Source organism: Manacus candei, unplaced genomic scaffold (genome assembly GCF_025592945.1).
Source record: "Manacus candei isolate 608988 ecotype Guabito, Panama unplaced genomic scaffold, ASM2559294v1 h1tg000040l, whole genome shotgun sequence".
NCBI lineage: Eukaryota > Metazoa > Chordata > Aves > Passeriformes > Pipridae > Manacus > Manacus candei.
This window is the reverse complement of record NW_026138088.1, coordinates 1,081,183-1,095,997: the sequence shown is the minus strand read 5'-3', so window position 1 is coordinate 1,095,997 and position 14,815 is coordinate 1,081,183. Positions and strand designations below refer to the sequence as shown.

The 14,815-nt window shown below is 53.7% G+C and overlaps 3 protein-coding genes across 4 annotated transcripts in view; 1 reads left to right on the top strand and 2 right to left on the bottom strand.

Moving 5' to 3' along the window:
* Window positions 1–77: 77 nt before the first annotated feature.
* Window positions 78–5,184, bottom strand: NT5C3B (5'-nucleotidase, cytosolic IIIB). Of its 2 annotated transcripts, none has more exons than XM_051794684.1 (9): window positions 5,164–5,184; window positions 4,390–4,488; window positions 3,935–4,004; window positions 3,522–3,568; window positions 3,031–3,116; window positions 2,769–2,858; window positions 1,673–1,835; window positions 1,347–1,547; window positions 78–1,101 (listed from the first exon to the last, which is right to left on the bottom strand). In XM_051794684.1, exons 3-9 carry the CDS (start codon window positions 3,984–3,986, stop codon window positions 991–993), a joined length of 750 nt encoding a protein of 249 aa, XP_051650644.1. In that variant the 5' UTR covers window positions 3,987–4,004; window positions 4,390–4,488; window positions 5,164–5,184; the 3' UTR covers window positions 78–990. The 2 variants fall into 2 exon arrangements, with proteins under 2 accessions (XP_051650644.1, XP_051650643.1); XM_051794683.1 differs by lacking the exon at window positions 5,164–5,184 and adding an exon at window positions 4,630–4,737.
* A 97-nt stretch (window positions 5,185–5,281) lies between these two features.
* Window positions 5,282–9,011, top strand: KLHL10 (kelch like family member 10). Its single transcript, XM_051794626.1, has 5 exons — window positions 5,282–5,801; window positions 6,345–6,831; window positions 6,925–7,542; window positions 7,996–8,145; window positions 8,640–9,011. The coding sequence occupies exons 1-5, from the start codon at window positions 5,662–5,664 to the stop codon at window positions 9,009–9,011; spliced, it is 1,767 nt and encodes a 588-aa protein (XP_051650586.1). The 5' UTR covers window positions 5,282–5,661.
* A 301-nt stretch (window positions 9,012–9,312) lies between these two features.
* Window positions 9,313–14,815, bottom strand: part of KLHL11 (kelch like family member 11) — a 6,376-nt gene continuing 873 nt past the window's right edge. Inside the window, exon 2 of the mRNA XM_051794601.1 lies at window positions 9,313–14,666. Coding sequence (XP_051650561.1) covers window positions 13,070–14,666 — 1,597 coding nt within the window. The 3' untranslated portion in view covers window positions 9,313–13,069. The remainder of the gene's footprint in view (window positions 14,667–14,815) is intronic.

The following is a 14,815-nucleotide window of genomic DNA, read 5'->3' as shown; positions in this document are numbered from 1 at the left end:
GCAGCTGCCAGCACCAGCCCTGGGAGCAGAGCAGCTCCAGCCCCTCGGCACCGGGTACAAACCACCTGTGGCCCAGCTTTAGCCAATAACATCTTTATTCCAACACAGAGAACAGAGTCGGCACTTCCTGAAGTCCCATATAAACAGAGGGGAGACAGAAACAACAAGGGTTTTTCCTATTGCTGCTCCAAGACCCTGGGATCAGCCTAGGATCAGCCCAGAAGTTTAGGACAGAAACACGGACAGCTAAAACGTTCCTTAAAACCCAAAATGCTGCCGCTGGCCTCTCCTCTCCCACCCCACCCAAACCCCAGCCCCAACCCTGGCAGACAAACTTACTTCTGGGTTTGGGCAGCAGCAGCAGCCGAGTTCTGGGGCCTTCAGGGACGGCTGGAAAAGCTTTTTGTCCACAGTAAGAATTGTATTGGTGCAAGAGGGACGGGGTGGGACCCAAGGCCAGGGAGCTGCAGCTTTCCATGAGGGATGTAGGGCTGGGCAATGCGATGCCTGGCAGGGCCACACCAGCCCAGTGGTGGCACCAGGGCTCAGAAACAGGAAAACAGGAGGAGAGAGATTTGTTTTCTTAGTGAGGAACACAGTGACTCTAAAACTTCATCTGAACCGGGTCTGTCCCACAGCAAACCATCTCCATTCCACACTCAGCTGCTGAAGCAGGTGCAGAACGTCTCTTTCTGAAACATGGAACAGTTTGTTGTGGCCTTGGGAGGTAGAGGGCATGAATTCCAAGTGGGATGAAGTCCAAGTTGGATGAAGCCAGTCCAAGAGGGAAGCAGCAGAACCAGGGAGTTGGGGTAAAGGGAATGGAGAAGATTCCTCCATCTCTTCTCTCCCGCTCCAGGGCCGAGGGCATTAGTGAGGTCAGGACGGAGCCCAGCCAGTACCAGCAGATCCCCTCCAGCTCTGTCCCGGGGAGGACATTCCCTGCCCAGTGCCTGCTGCGGGGCCGGAGCTGGGATGCCTCTTCCCAGCTCATGTCTCAGTAAGGATGTACCGGAGAATCCCGTTGACCACGTCCAGCGTCTCGTCGCTCTCCAGCACGATGTCATAGGCTTCCAGGTACTTCCCCCTCCGCTCTTCCACCTACAGCACGGCCGTCAGGACAGGGTGGGGAGGGGGGGAAGACTGTGAACACCAACACCTGAGGGCAGAGATACTGCACCCACAGCCCTCGCTACTGGAAAGGGGATCAATAACCACCCTGACAATGCCCCAGATGCAGCAGGAGCTCAGTACACCCCTCCACATCACTGCCCCTCCCTGCTGCCCCAAAGCTTGGCACCTGGGGAAGGCTGGCAGGGAAACACAACACTGCTCCTCACACCCACCTTGTCATTGAGAAAGCCAATCTTGAGGATATTCTCCACGCTGGGAATGCCATCTGCCATCGTCAGGTCACCCATGGAGTCCCCGAGCAGGATGATGTTCGTCCTCGTGCTCAGCTGCTGGAAGTAATCTGTGCCCTGCAGCACGGAGTTGTTCTTGTTGTAGGTGTGGATGAGGGGTGCCTTGAAGTGCGTGAGGACTCCCTGAGCACACAGGACAGACAGACAGACAGCTCTTAACCCAGTGGTGGCGCTGTTAATCGTGTCCCAGCCCTTGGTCCCAGCCCACACCTTTCCCCTCACCACACCAGTGTGGTGCAGAAACTCACGTCATCATCAAAGTCCATGTAGTTGGACACCACGTTGACGTTGGAGTAGAAGACGCTGGCCTGGCGGATAATCTCCTCCAGGACGTCACCGACGCCAGCAGAGAAGATGAACAGGGGGACATTGTTCTTGTGCAGCTGATCGAAGAATTCCTTGAAGCCATCCCTAGAGCAGGAGTGTCCATTGCATGGGGTTGTGTTATCAGCTCCCAGCACGGTGCCTGGTGTTCTGGGCTGGCAGCGTGCCCAGCCCAGCTCCTGTTTCTGTCCAGCACTTCCCAAATAGAAACACACAGGTGAGCTCTGCAAACAGCACGAGCTCTCTGTGGCACCAGCATTCCTGTGGCCTTCCCTGTGCAGAACCCCGGAGAGCTCTGGGTGTAGTGGTCGGGCGGGTGCTCACGGGAACATGGAGCACTCCAGCCCTTTGCCTGGCACCTCCTGATCACACCCCCTGCTCAGCGGGGGCACAGGGCACTGCCAGGAACCACGTGGGAGATATGCAACAGGTTGGACTGGTTGGGAGGACCATCAGGCCAACCTGTGACAGCCTCAGTCTGCCAGGACACAATTCCATGCAGAAGGGGAACTTGGGCTCATGAAAACCCAGACATATGGTGTCATCTCCTCCCTGAGCCTCGGAGCTCAGTCAAAGCCCAGTTCCCTGAGCCAGCCTTAGGGCCATCGCTGCCAGGGCAGCAGTAGCAGCAAGTTTTAGAGCAAAGTTTTTATGCTGTGGGTGAAATCTGCTGCTGAGCCAAGGGCCTGGATAAGGCCCAGCAGCTCCAGTGCAGAGAACAAATCTCTGCTGGAAGCAAGGAGCTGCCCCCCCATCCCGCCCTGCACATGGAGAGCCGTGCCCAGTGCCGGCCCCTCGGCTGCTCCTCGCCAAGGCCCAAGGGAGGGGGAAGCAGTTTCTGTGCAGGAAGGGAGCAGCCTGCAGCCAGGGAGTGAGCTCAGCGGCACAGAGCGTGGTGACAGCAGAGAAACCTGACTGCACAGGCAGGAGAGAAGGGCCAAGGGCAGCCAAGCCCTGTGCCTGTACCTCAGCACCACAGCCCCATGTCCATAACTCAGCACCACAGCCCCATGTCCATACCTCAGCATCACTTCTGACTCTCTGACAATCTGGGCTATGTCATCTTTGCGGATCTTCTGCTGCACCAGCAGCTCGTGGGCCCTGGTCCACCTGGGGAAAGGCAGCAGTGAGCTCTGGGGCAGAGGCCCTCGGCGGTCAGAATCGCAACTAAATCCCCCAGGATCACCACAAAGCCCAGGGACAGCTCAAGCCTTGTGTCCTGCAGTCCTTGGGGACAAGAGGTTGTCAGGGCAAGGTCAAGATCATCATGCACAGCACTCACCACTCCACCATGAGGGGACGTTTCTCTTCCAGAGTCCGGTTGGGATCAATTTCAATGGGATAGTAATAGTGCAGCAGGTCCTTCAGCTGGAGCGTCGGACAGAGGGGAAAAGAACAGAGTGAACATCAGGTCTAAACAGACTATAAACAACAAAACCAGCATTTCTGAAGTCTTCCAAAGCATCACACTTCCTAAACACAACCAAACTGTGTCACTGAGCAGCTTCCCTCTGAGCACACCTGTAGCAGCCTGGCTGACCCTCACCTCACTCCAGACAGACACTGCAGGTACAAACATCCCTCCCCTTCCTCCTCTTATCGAGCTGAAACACCCACAGCTGTGCATGCAAATTCAATTTCCCTTTTTCACTTCTCCTCTGTCACTGCTGGCTGAAATGCAGCCTGGACACTATCCCCTCCAGCCTGGCAGCCAGTACAGCCAGTGTGACCTTACAATGATGGGTGACAGGGTGTCCTACACACAGCACCCACCTTCTTCCTGCCGTCCTCACTGACAACACGGCTGGTATCGAGGATATCTGCAAGGACAATACAATGACAATGGCACAGAGATATTAAAAGCCTTTCTAACAGCAGCTCTCCTGCATCTCAGTGCCAGCTCCTCCCAAAACAAGCTGCGGTGGCACAGCTGTGGAGTCCCAACAGGCGCTGAGTGCAGGGCCTGGCTCTGTCAGGAGAGTGGGATGGAGATGGACAGCCCAGGACATGGCTCCTGCAATGGGCAGTGGGTGGCCAGGACCAGGCAGTGAGGCCCAGAGCCACATGAGGAGCAGTCAGATTTGGCAGATGAGGGGACAGAGGATGACAGAAACCACAGTGATGAAAAACACAAACGCAGAAACCAAACAGAATTAGTGACAGTAAAAACAGCAGCTTCCACTCACTGTGAGATGTGGGGCAGCGCCTGCCGTTACATCCAAACCTGCTCAGTGTCATGTCAAAGTCAGAAATGACCTGGAAAAGGGGAGAAAACAACATCTGTGTGTGCCCCAGCGCACTCTGCCCCAGCCAGAGCAAGCCAAGGTGCTGCCAGGGCACACAATGGCAGCGACAGGGGCAGACGGTGTCCTCACCCTCCCGCCCCGGCGCTATTATCAGCACCGAATGGCTCCATCCTGCCTGGGCGGAAGAGGGGTTTGGGGAGTGGGGCACGGTTTGAGTTTCATAACCGGGAGCCGAAAGGACCGTCCGGGGAGAGCCACCAGCCCCGTCCTCCGTCTCCTCTGGGGCTTCTCCCCTCCGCCTGCACACCGCGCCGCAGCCGGGGGGGCGAGGAAGGGCCAGCTGAGACAAGGACGGAGCGTGAGCGATGCACCTCCCGCCCCGCCGGGGCCGGTACCTGCAGCTTGGCCACCCCCTGCTCCCGGAGGGTCCGGATGATCCCCCGCACGCGCTCGGGCTGCCGGATCCGGACCGTGGCTTTCTCCAGCTCGGGCACCTGCGGGCAGAGCAGAGACCCCGCTCGGTGCCGCCCTGGTGGGACCGAGGACCCTCCAGCGCCCTCCTGGCCGCGCTCCCCGCCCAGCCCCGGGGCCGCCGCTGCCCCAGCCCGGGCTCCCGGCCCGCGGACCCCGCTCACCATCGCTCCCGCTCCGCTCCCGCCGGGCCGCGCAGCCGCGGGGCGGGGCCGGGGGGCGGGACCGGAACGGGGCCGCGGGGCCGGGGGGGACTCGGGGCGTGCTCGGGGTAGGGGGTGCGGGGGGACCCCCGCGCCCCGGCTGCGCCTCCGCCCGGCGCCCGCAGCAGCGCGGGGCGGGACCGGCGGTTTCGTTTCTGCCGCAGCGAGCGGGGAGGGCGAAGCAGAAAGGAAAGATTCCAATAAAGAAGCCGCCGGCAGGGCCGTTCGGGCCCGCAAGGGCGCCCGGCACTGAACCGCCCCGCAGCGCCGGGGACGCGGAGTCGCGGAACCCTGTGCGGGAAATGCCCGCAGAGAACCGTCCCCCAGCACTGCCAAGGCCACCACTAACCCACGTCCCCAAGAGCCACACGGCTTTTAAACCTGTACAGGGATGAGGACGCCACCGCTGCTGCCCCGGGCAGCTGTGCCAGGGCTGGACAGCCCTTTTGGGGAAAAAAGTTTCCCAATATCCAACCTAAGCCTCCCCTGGCACACCTCGAGTGACAAATCAGGGGCAGTGTGTGCGACTTCAGCACTGACAGGAGCTGGGCTGTGCCTCAGCTTCCTCCTGGGTGAGGTGGTACAAGGCACTTCAGCAGCAGTCAGTGCCCACCTTTGGGGACTTTTACACTCTGGCAAAATAATACTGAGGATTATTTATTATTATTAAGTATTATTATGGTGGGGGATCACACAGACGATTTTGCTCCAAGCAACCATTTGCTCCAAGCAACCATCAACATGGTGCAGGCCCAGGGTTCAGCATAACCTGGGCCGAGGGGAAGTGAAGGCTGCGGGCAACCAGGGAATGTTGGGCCTGGGTCACCCCTGCGGTTGTGATGTCATCATGGGGCACAATCCAGAGCCAGCGAGTGGGTTCAGCGCTGGATGTTTCCAGGCAACACCAGAGTGCTCCACGCGTGTCAGCGAGGTCCACTCTGCCTCTGACTCACACGTGGGGGATAACTCAGTACCCACCAGCCATCCTCCAACATGGAGTGGATGAGAGACAAGAATTCCATCTCCAATGAGCTCCGCCTGGAAGGGCGATTCTGTGATGTGATCATAAGCGTAGACGGAGTGGAATTCAAGGCCCACAAGCTCATCCTCTCTTGTTGTAGTGTCTACTTCAGGTCAGCACTGGAAACACAAGGATTTATTTACAAGGGCCTGGAGTGACAGGACAAGGGGTAATGGCGTCACACTGACAGAGGTTTATATTAGATATTTGGAAAAAATTCCTCCCTGTGAGCCAGGTGAGGTCCTGGCACAGGTTGCCCAGAGAAGCTGTGACTGCCCCATCTCTGGAAGTGTCCAAGGCCAGGTTGGATGGGGCTTGGAGCAACCTGGTCTAGTGGAAGGAATTTCTACCCGTGGTAGGGGTTGGAATGGGATAATCCTTAAGGTCCCCTCCAACCCAGGCCATTTTGTGATTTTATGATTCCTGTGGAGGCATGGGGGCCATTCGCCCTGGTGCTCCCTGTCCCCAGCCAGAGGCTGTATCTCCTTTTTCAAACAACCAGGAAGTAAAACATTAATTAATAAACTATGGAGCCTCCACACAGGGCTCCTCCAAACAGCAGGGGTCCTACCAGTGCCTAAACTGTTGCCCTGGGAGTTTGGGAAACACAGGGGACCCAAGGACAGGATTTAATGCAGCAATGCTGTGTTTTCAGGACTCTGTTTACCAACTGGGACCGCCCAGGCAAGATGGTCTATCAAATCCCCGGCGTTTCAGCTGAAATGATGGGTCTCATCATCAATTATGCCTACACTGGGACAGTACCAATCACGGATGACAACGTTGAGAGTTTGCTGGCTGCAGCAGACCAGTTCAATGTCATGGGCATCGTCAACTTGTGCTGCGAGTTCCTGAGATCCAGATTGTGCTTCGAAAACTGCATTGGCACCTGCAGACTCACTGATTATTACTATTGCCCCGACCTGCGCGCAGCCGCCTGTGCATATATCCTGCATCACTTTGAGGAGGTGTCCCAGGTGTCCGAGGAGTTCCTAGACCTCTCTGCTGAGGAGCTGGCACACATCATTGAGAAGGATGAGCTCAACGTGAAGCGAGAAGAAGCCGTGTTCGAGGCTGTGCTGAGGTGGATCGCTCACGACCCGCAGAACAGGAGGCAGTACATCGCCTGCTTGCTGGGCAAGGTGGGTGCAGCACAGCTTTGAAGCTGTCCCCAAAGGCTGCCGAGGGGGAAACCATCAGCATTAGTATTCTAACCTCCTCCTTGCATGTTCCAGGTTCGACTGGCACTCCTCCAGTCTGACTACTTCATGAACAACGTCAAAGCTCACGAGTACGTGAAGGACAATGCTGAGTGCAAAGATCTCATCATCAGTGCCCTGTCAGAAATCTACGACCTGAACTCATACGGCCAGAGCTCCTCAGCCAATGCCAACCCACTCACCCGGCCGCGCCTGCCCTACGCCATCCTCTTTGCCATCGGGGGCTGGAGCGGGGGCGGCGCCACCAGCGCCATCGAGACCTACGACGGCCGCACCGACAAGTGGCTGAACATCCCCTGGGAGCAAGAGAGCCCTGTTGCCTACCACGGCTCGGCGTATTTGAAAGGCTACGTCTACGTCATTGGCGGATTTGATGGCACAGATTATTTCAACATCGTCAAGCGGTTTGACCCACTCCAGAAGACGTGGCAGCAGGTGGCACCCATGCACTCACGGCGCTGCTACGTCAGCGTCACCGTCGTGGACAACTTCATCTACGCCATGGGAGGGTTTGACGGGTACATACGGCTCAACACAGCGGAGCGCTATGACCCAGACACCAACCAGTGGACCCTGATCACCCCCATGCACGAGCAGAGGAGCGATGCCAACGCGACCACGCTGAACGGAAAGGTAAACAGAAGGGGAGAGGATGGAGAGTTGCAACATGAAAAAAGTTCACATAAACCTTCACTGAATTTGTAACAATTCATTAAATCCTGGACCTACAGATATAAAACAGCATCTGCCTCGTGTGGCAGAGATGTGACCAGGAGTGTGAAAACTCTTCTGGAGCTGCTGCCCCCCAACAGCCCACCTGGTGCCTGCCAGCCCTTTTTCTGGCCAAAGGTACAATACCAGGCCTGTCTGCTTCATGCAGCTTGGGAAATTAAGGGTCTAAATCCTGCTGGCTTCAGCTCCCTGTAGTGCTGCTACTTCAAACCCAGGATGACATTCTCATTCCCCTCCTAAAACAAAATAAGACACCCCAAAAATCCAGCCACACCATTCATTTTCTCTCCAACAGACTGTCTCACCAATGGTCTAACTGCTCCCCTCGCACTTTGCTCTCTCTCCTGTCCCCAGGTGTACATCTGTGGTGGGTTTGATGGTGATCAGTGCCTGAGCTCAGCTGAAGTGTTTGATCCTGCCACAAACCAGTGGTCCCTGATCGCCCCGATGAGCAGCAGGAGGAGCGGGGTTGGGGTGATGGCGTACGGGAACCAGGTGTACGCGGTAAGGGCCACCACCACCCTGCACTGCAGGCCTTTGTATGGCTGCAGTTCCCACAACACCAGGCTGGCCGTGTGTTTATGTGAGGTTTAGGGAAGTCAGAACCAGAACAGTTGATGGACTTACCAAGAATGTTATCACCCATCACATGCTTTTTGGTAGGAAAAAGATGTGGGCAATGTTTAAGCAGCTGCAGCAAACAACTTATCTTCTGCCACTACCAACAGCATCAGCAGCACACAGCAGGGCTTGGGCCTGTTCATTCATTGTTTATATTCTCCATGGACTGCATCCAACCCCTGGAGAACTGTCAAATCTGACAGCTGCACACAGTGCCTTGGGAAGCTCCCAAGGGAGCAGACTGTTCTGAAATCCTGTGCTCTCCACCATGCTCAGACCACCGCCAGGGAGGCAGAAGCAGCTCCCATCTCACTGGTGCGTGACAGGATCTGGCTGAGGGAAGGCCCTTTTCAGCTCTGTCCCTTTGGCATTCGCAGGTCGGAGGGTTTGATGGAAACAGCCGGCTCCAGACCGTGGAAGCATATAACCCCGTCACCGACACCTGGCGCGCCGTGCCCTCCATGCTAAACCCACGCAGCAACTTTGGCATCGAGGTGATGGACGGCCTGTTGTTCGTGGTCGGGGGCTTCAACGGGTTCAGCACCACCGTGGCTGCCGAGTGCTACGAGGAGGACACCAACGAGTGGTACGACGCCCACAGCATGGGCATCACCCGCAGCGCCGTCAGCTGCTGCGTGGTGCCAGGGCTGTCCAACGTCATGGAGTACATCGCCAGGCAACACTACTACCGGCACAACAACTCCATGGACATCTCGTTCAGCACTTCAACTCGGAGCGCACCGTTGTAAATAGTTCCCCCTTAGCTAAGTCTGGTGGTCAGCCATCACTGGATGCTCTTGTAAATAGTCTTGCTGAGCTAATAAAGTCTTCTGAGCATCCCAGCATTGGATGCCTGTGTAAATAGTTCTCTTTAGCTAGTAAAGTCTCTAGGGCAGGAAGGGGAGCATGTTCTCTTGTTCTAAAATAGAAACAATTGCTACAGGCCAAAAGAATCATTAGGATTTAAAGCTTTCACTCTGTGGCACCACAGAACATGTGTTATCAGTCACAGCCTGTACAGCAACTTAAAAAATCAAAAGTACAATGGGATGCTAGAGAAATAAAAGGTTTATTTTCATTAATTCACCTCTTACAATAAACTTTAGTACAGTGTATTTAAGGTCAAGAACATGACAGCAGGATTTGTTTCAAAGGGCCTATCACACACACTACTTTACCTCACAGGTAAGGACAGGAGTGCTGCTCCTCAGAAATCTCTTGCCCCTCCGTTAATGTCCCAGGAGAGCAGAGCTGCCGTGACCAACAGTGACATGGACCCAGGAGGAAGATCTGACTATCAATGGTCTTCAAAGAGCTTGTTAGTTCCACACTATACATTCATATTAGTAACAGAGTTAGATCCTCAGGAGCACCTGTTTTATTAGACTCCACCCAGGACTGTCAAACAGGAGAGATGGTTTGTACCCCAACCTAGGGTGGACAGAGCTGAAAATGAATCCAAGCCACAAACCACCTACTTTACACTTGCTTTTCAAAACCCATTGGATGTTACAATATCCTCTTACAAGGTTGTGTTAAGAACAACCTAAACAGTTGTAATTCCTGAGGACTTGGTTTGTCAGCAGCCACCAGGCTATTCCACAACACATAAGCTGAGCCAAGAGTTTGGATTTTGACATTTACTGTAATGGGAAAAACGCCATTGCAATAGTGGAGTGGAATGCTCGGCACAGCCGTTCACAGCACGTGCAACACTGGGCTCTTTGCTTCAGCTCTGCAGTGGTCTCTACTATGTGCAAGAGAGGCACTCAAAACACAGACACCTCCAGGCTACTAACGGGGTATCCAGGTAGTTATAAAACATTCTGTACACATATGGCCCCTGGGAGTCACTGCGGTGACCGCCAGTACAGCGAGGCCAGCAGTCAGCCTCCCTGTTCACACACACCGGGACCCTGCTGACAGCTGACCAGCCACTACAAACACACAGAAAGAACCCCCAGGCTTTTGTTTATGGGATCATCTGATAAACACCCAGCAAGCTATGGCACTCAAGGGCTGCAAGGAACTGTTATGGATTCACAGGTTCATGGGCTAAATTACAGCCCGAGCTGTGAATGCAATTCTCCCAACACCTCGTGTGATGCAGTGGATTGTTCAACCCGTCAGTCACAAATCACATCAATGCTGTTAGTCCACTGAAAGTCAAGGCCAAAAAGCACCAATGCTTAAAACTACCCCAGAATTGGCAGAGCAAAGGTTAGAGTAGCCCATGCTGCTGCCAGGGACCCCCAGTGCCATGCACACAGAGCACACATGGCATGCGGCTGGCACACACAGGTTACCTGTCCAGGGATGGGCTGGGCTGACACTGGCTCTGAGGGGAGTGCTTTTAGTAAACAACACAGCTTGTCTGTCAGCCCAAAGTCCTCCTGGGAAAGTGCAATATCAATTTTGCTTAGAAAAAGCAAGACTGCAAGGTCTGTTCTTGCCTCTTTGTTGCACGCTGCCATGCATTAAATATTTAGTTGCTATTCCAACTGAAATAATCATCTCCGTGTTTCTCCCTACAAATTGTCTGTATTCCATGACAGACTACAAGAGGGCTTAGATAGAGCTGTGGTGGTGTGACCAACTACCACCCTCCAATTGCTTGTTAAATCCCTCCAGCCAGGTGAAGGATATGAACTCCTCTCAGTTGCTTTGGTGCAAAGTCTGGGAAAGTATCTTAAAACCAGCTCCCACAAACTGCTGTTACATTGATGGATTGAGCACTAGAGCTGAGATTTCCATACTGTATCACAGACCTCCTGCAGGGGCAGCAATTCTGAACCTACTCCAGCCAGACCTGCAAGAATCCGTGGGCCAAACTCCATGGATCAACTCCTGGCTTACAGGCCTACAGGAGCTGTTTGGGAACAGTCACCTGCAAACATCACCTTAAACTCACCTATTTCCACTTGCATGAGGCCAGCAGCATAAACTTCACCTGCCCCAACAACCCAACAGGCAAAGAAAATACAATACAGTTACCACAGAGGGGTCAACTGGGACAAACCGTTCAGAGTTTTTCAAGTTTGGTGGGTTTTTCAAACCAAGGCTGGAGACTCTCTCACGAACAGGCAAGTTATTGATACCAAAGTGGCCCGTGAACTGCAAAGTAGTGCGTTAAGGAACATACACATCAGAGAAACCTTTACACACAGTGGTGGAAGGACTTACCCCAAGTTTCAGATACGATCTGGGCTGCCTGATGAACTGGAAAAGGAGGAGGAGCAGCTCAGAAAGCAAACCAACTAAAACCAAAACAAACCCCAAACTGGTTACAAGTTCTTTGCAGTGAAGATGCCCACATCAAAACCACCAGCAAATATCAAGGAACCAAGAACAGTAACACATTCTCCAACAAGGTTTGTCTACACAGATTTCAGAACACCAAGATTACTCCTCCCATTCCCTTCCCTAAGATCCTGAGTTACACTGCTGGGAAAACCTGGAACATTCAAAAGAAGGGAAGGATGGAGAGAAAAGGAGGTAGGAAGGATGCACTGAAACTGCTGGTAAACTATAGGATCCTGGAGCTCCTTGGATTGGGCAGGAGTGCTCAGTGGGACAGCTCAAAGGGAATACTCCACATTCTATTCCCTGGGAGTACAGTGGGAAGAAACCCACAGTCAACCAGGGCAGCTGGATGTAAAATTACCTCAGAATGCCAAAAGGTGTTTAAATGAGCTTAAATCTCACCCCCACAGCAAGTGGGGAAATTCAGATATTTGAAGACTTTGAAAACCCATCTCTCCCTGCCAGAGGAGCACGTGTGGGCTCATTATGGAGCTGCAGTATGGCTGCTGGGAATTCCTCGGGACAGCACATGGAAGGCAAAGGGTTCTGATTGTCAGAGACACGCTGGGAACAGCAGGGGCTCTTCCATCACTTTTCACTAGAATTAAAACATGTGCAACATTTGAGAAAGGATCTACGTGTAGCTCAGGTTTCACTCTATTCCCATGGAATAAACCCATTCTCACTGCTCCACTCTGACAGAAATGAACAGCCAGTGTGGGTGGGTGGTTCAACACTGGTTGTCACTCCTTGTCTCAGGCTGCTGTTAGACTCCAGTTTCTAACAAAGCTGTCAAACACAGACTCAAATCTGCAGATACATCTGAAATAAAATCCACTGCCTCAAGTTCTCTCTTCCTGCGTCTTGTGTCCTATCAATCATCCACTTATAAACAAACTCTGCAGCCTCTCTACAACGCACAGATACAAAATATTTAATACACATAGAAACATCCTGAAGCAATTTCATAAAGGAAGATTGTGCTTTTGTTTCATACAGAACTATTGCACTTGCCTCCAGCTTGGGAAAGCCAAGTACACCAACACCAATCCTGTGAAGTTTAGTCACTGAGGAGAGAATCAAAGGAATGTCAAGAGATAAGTGCAAATAAAAAGGTGCTTTCGAGCACACACAAATGTAACCACTAAATTATTAAGAGAGAGATCTTTGATTTTCAAAGGAGAACTGTTAGAGATTAACTCTACAGAAACCCTTGGAAGCAAAGATCCGAGGAGAGAAGTAACAGGCTTAATGCACCCGGAGACATTTCACAGCCCGATACAGGCTACAGCTTCTCCCTAGGCACCATTAAGGAATACTGCTGGATTCACAGAGCATCTCAATTCCCACCCATCCTCAACTTCTGAGCTTCTGACTTTTCAGTACACAAAAGATGCTGGTTTTATGCATCAAATCCAATCCACACCCTCATGTCTTATAAAGACATATCAAGCCTAACAAAAGGGTTTACTTCCTAGGCCCATCAGGAGTGGTATTCCAGACACTAGCACTCAATCTGAGAGCGTGGCATTCGCCGTAAGGTCAGGGAGTGTCGGTGGATCTCCTGCATCTGCCTTTCCTGCATTTGCCTTATTCTATCCTTTTGCCACATCAGGTTTTGTGGCATGGGGTACCTCTGTGTTCCCTGCAGGCACCTGAAGGGGATCCTCACGTGGCAGGCGGTGGCTCTGCAGCGGGGCTGTGGCATCGGGGGCAGGAGCATCCAGCGCTTGCGCTCGGCGCAGTAGCGATAGGCCTCCTTCCTGTACTGCTTGTCAATGTCATCGCTGTTCTTCCACCCCCCGATGATAAACACATCGTCCTTGTAGTAACAAATGGCTGCTCCTTCAATGCTCAGGACCTCGGGGGGCAAGGATTCCAGGATTTCATCTGAGGCCCTGCCAGAGATCTTTCCCTTGGCCTCCTCGTTGTCGATGGGGTAACTCTTAGGGCAGCATGAGGCCGTGTGGTAGAAGTTGGTGTTGGCAACGGACATCTGGAAGGAGCAGTAGTTGTCGATGAGGGGCAGGGACTCCACATCCTGCCACTGCCTGGTTTCAGTGTCATACCTGGTAATAACGGCCCTCAGCCCGTCCTCGCTGTCACTGTCGACCGGGGTGCGGGCGGCCACGTACACAAACCGGTCCTCCACGGAGACAGCTTTGACATCCCGCAGGATCTTGGGTGCCGACTCCAGGTTCTGCCACTTGTCCTGCTCGGGATTATAAATGGCCACATCTTTAAAGCCTGGACTGAAGTTGCCGTGTCCACCAATACTGTACAAGTTGCCCTTCACTTCAGTCAGGCCAAAGGAATGCTTTCTGGTGATTAGATTCGAGACCTGCTCCCAAATGTTTCTGTTTGGATTGTACCTTTCCACAGTCTTGGCAAACCCCGGCTCCATGGAGCCAGCCACATACACATAGGACTCAGTCACGGCCACGGCGTGCCCGTCCAGGTGGTTGTGGATGTGTGGCAGGTTGACCCACCTGTCCTCATCGATGAAGTAGCCCACGCACTCGCTCAGGTAGTCACCGCCCTCGGACACGCCGCCGATGACGATGATGACATCCATGTTCTGCCCGAAGCGCGGTAGGAGCGCGGCGGGACAGGCGGAATGCTGCAGGTTCCCGGACTGCAGGTTCTCAGAGCGCAGGGCATGGCTCTCCACGGCCTCGGACACCAACTTCACACAGGCCTCGTTGCTCGACACCAGCCGCTCGGATTTGACGTTGCGAGTCAGGTACGTGGGTTTCATCTGAGACAACCTCAGCAGTTTAAAGAGATCTTCAAAGTACCTCTCTCTTTCCTCAGGATTTTTCTGAACCCACTTTAAAACAGTCTCAAAGAGGATCTCTTCAGAGTCCACCGTGATCTCTGAGTCCGAGAACCAGTCCCGGACGAGGTGAAACGGCAAAGTGTAGAACTCCTCATCTTGGATGACTTTGTGGAAGTTTCTCCTGATCATATCCTGTGCTTTGAGGGCCAGCTGGTTCAGGGAATACATGTGGGCCAAGCTGTGAACTGCTACGCAATTGGAGAGGTTCAGTTTCTTCTTCAGAAACTCTCCACAGAAGTCCTTTAAGCGTGTCAGCAGAAACCTGCAGGACAAACAAACAGGAACACCCTGTTACAAGTTACCCTGCAAGCGTTAAGTGTTCAAGGCCAGGCTGGAAGGCCAGGAAGCAACCTGGTCTGGTGGAAGGTGGCCCTGGGAGTGGGACTGGATGGGCTTTAAGGTCCCTTCCAA

Excerpts from the sequence above, each read along its gene's own strand:
- NT5C3B (XM_051794683.1), bottom strand. Across the intron at positions 4,005-4,389 it reads AGGGGGTGGCCAAGCTGCAG|GTCATTTCTGACTTTGACAT; the intron begins GTACCGGCCCCG and ends CCCCTTTTCCAG. Across the intron at positions 1,102-1,346 it reads TTGGCTTTCTCAATGACAAG|GTGGAAGAGCGGAGGGGGAA; the intron begins GTGGGTGTGAGG and ends GCCGTGCTGTAG.
- KLHL10 (XM_051794626.1), top strand. The coding sequence starts at position 5,662 with ATGGAGTGGATGAGAGACAAGAATTCCATCTCCAATGAGCTCCGCCTG. Across the intron at positions 5,802-6,344 it reads TGTTGTAGTGTCTACTTCAG|GACTCTGTTTACCAACTGGG; the intron begins GTCAGCACTGGA and ends CTGTGTTTTCAG. Across the intron at positions 8,146-8,639 it reads ACGGGAACCAGGTGTACGCG|GTCGGAGGGTTTGATGGAAA; the intron begins GTAAGGGCCACC and ends TGGCATTCGCAG.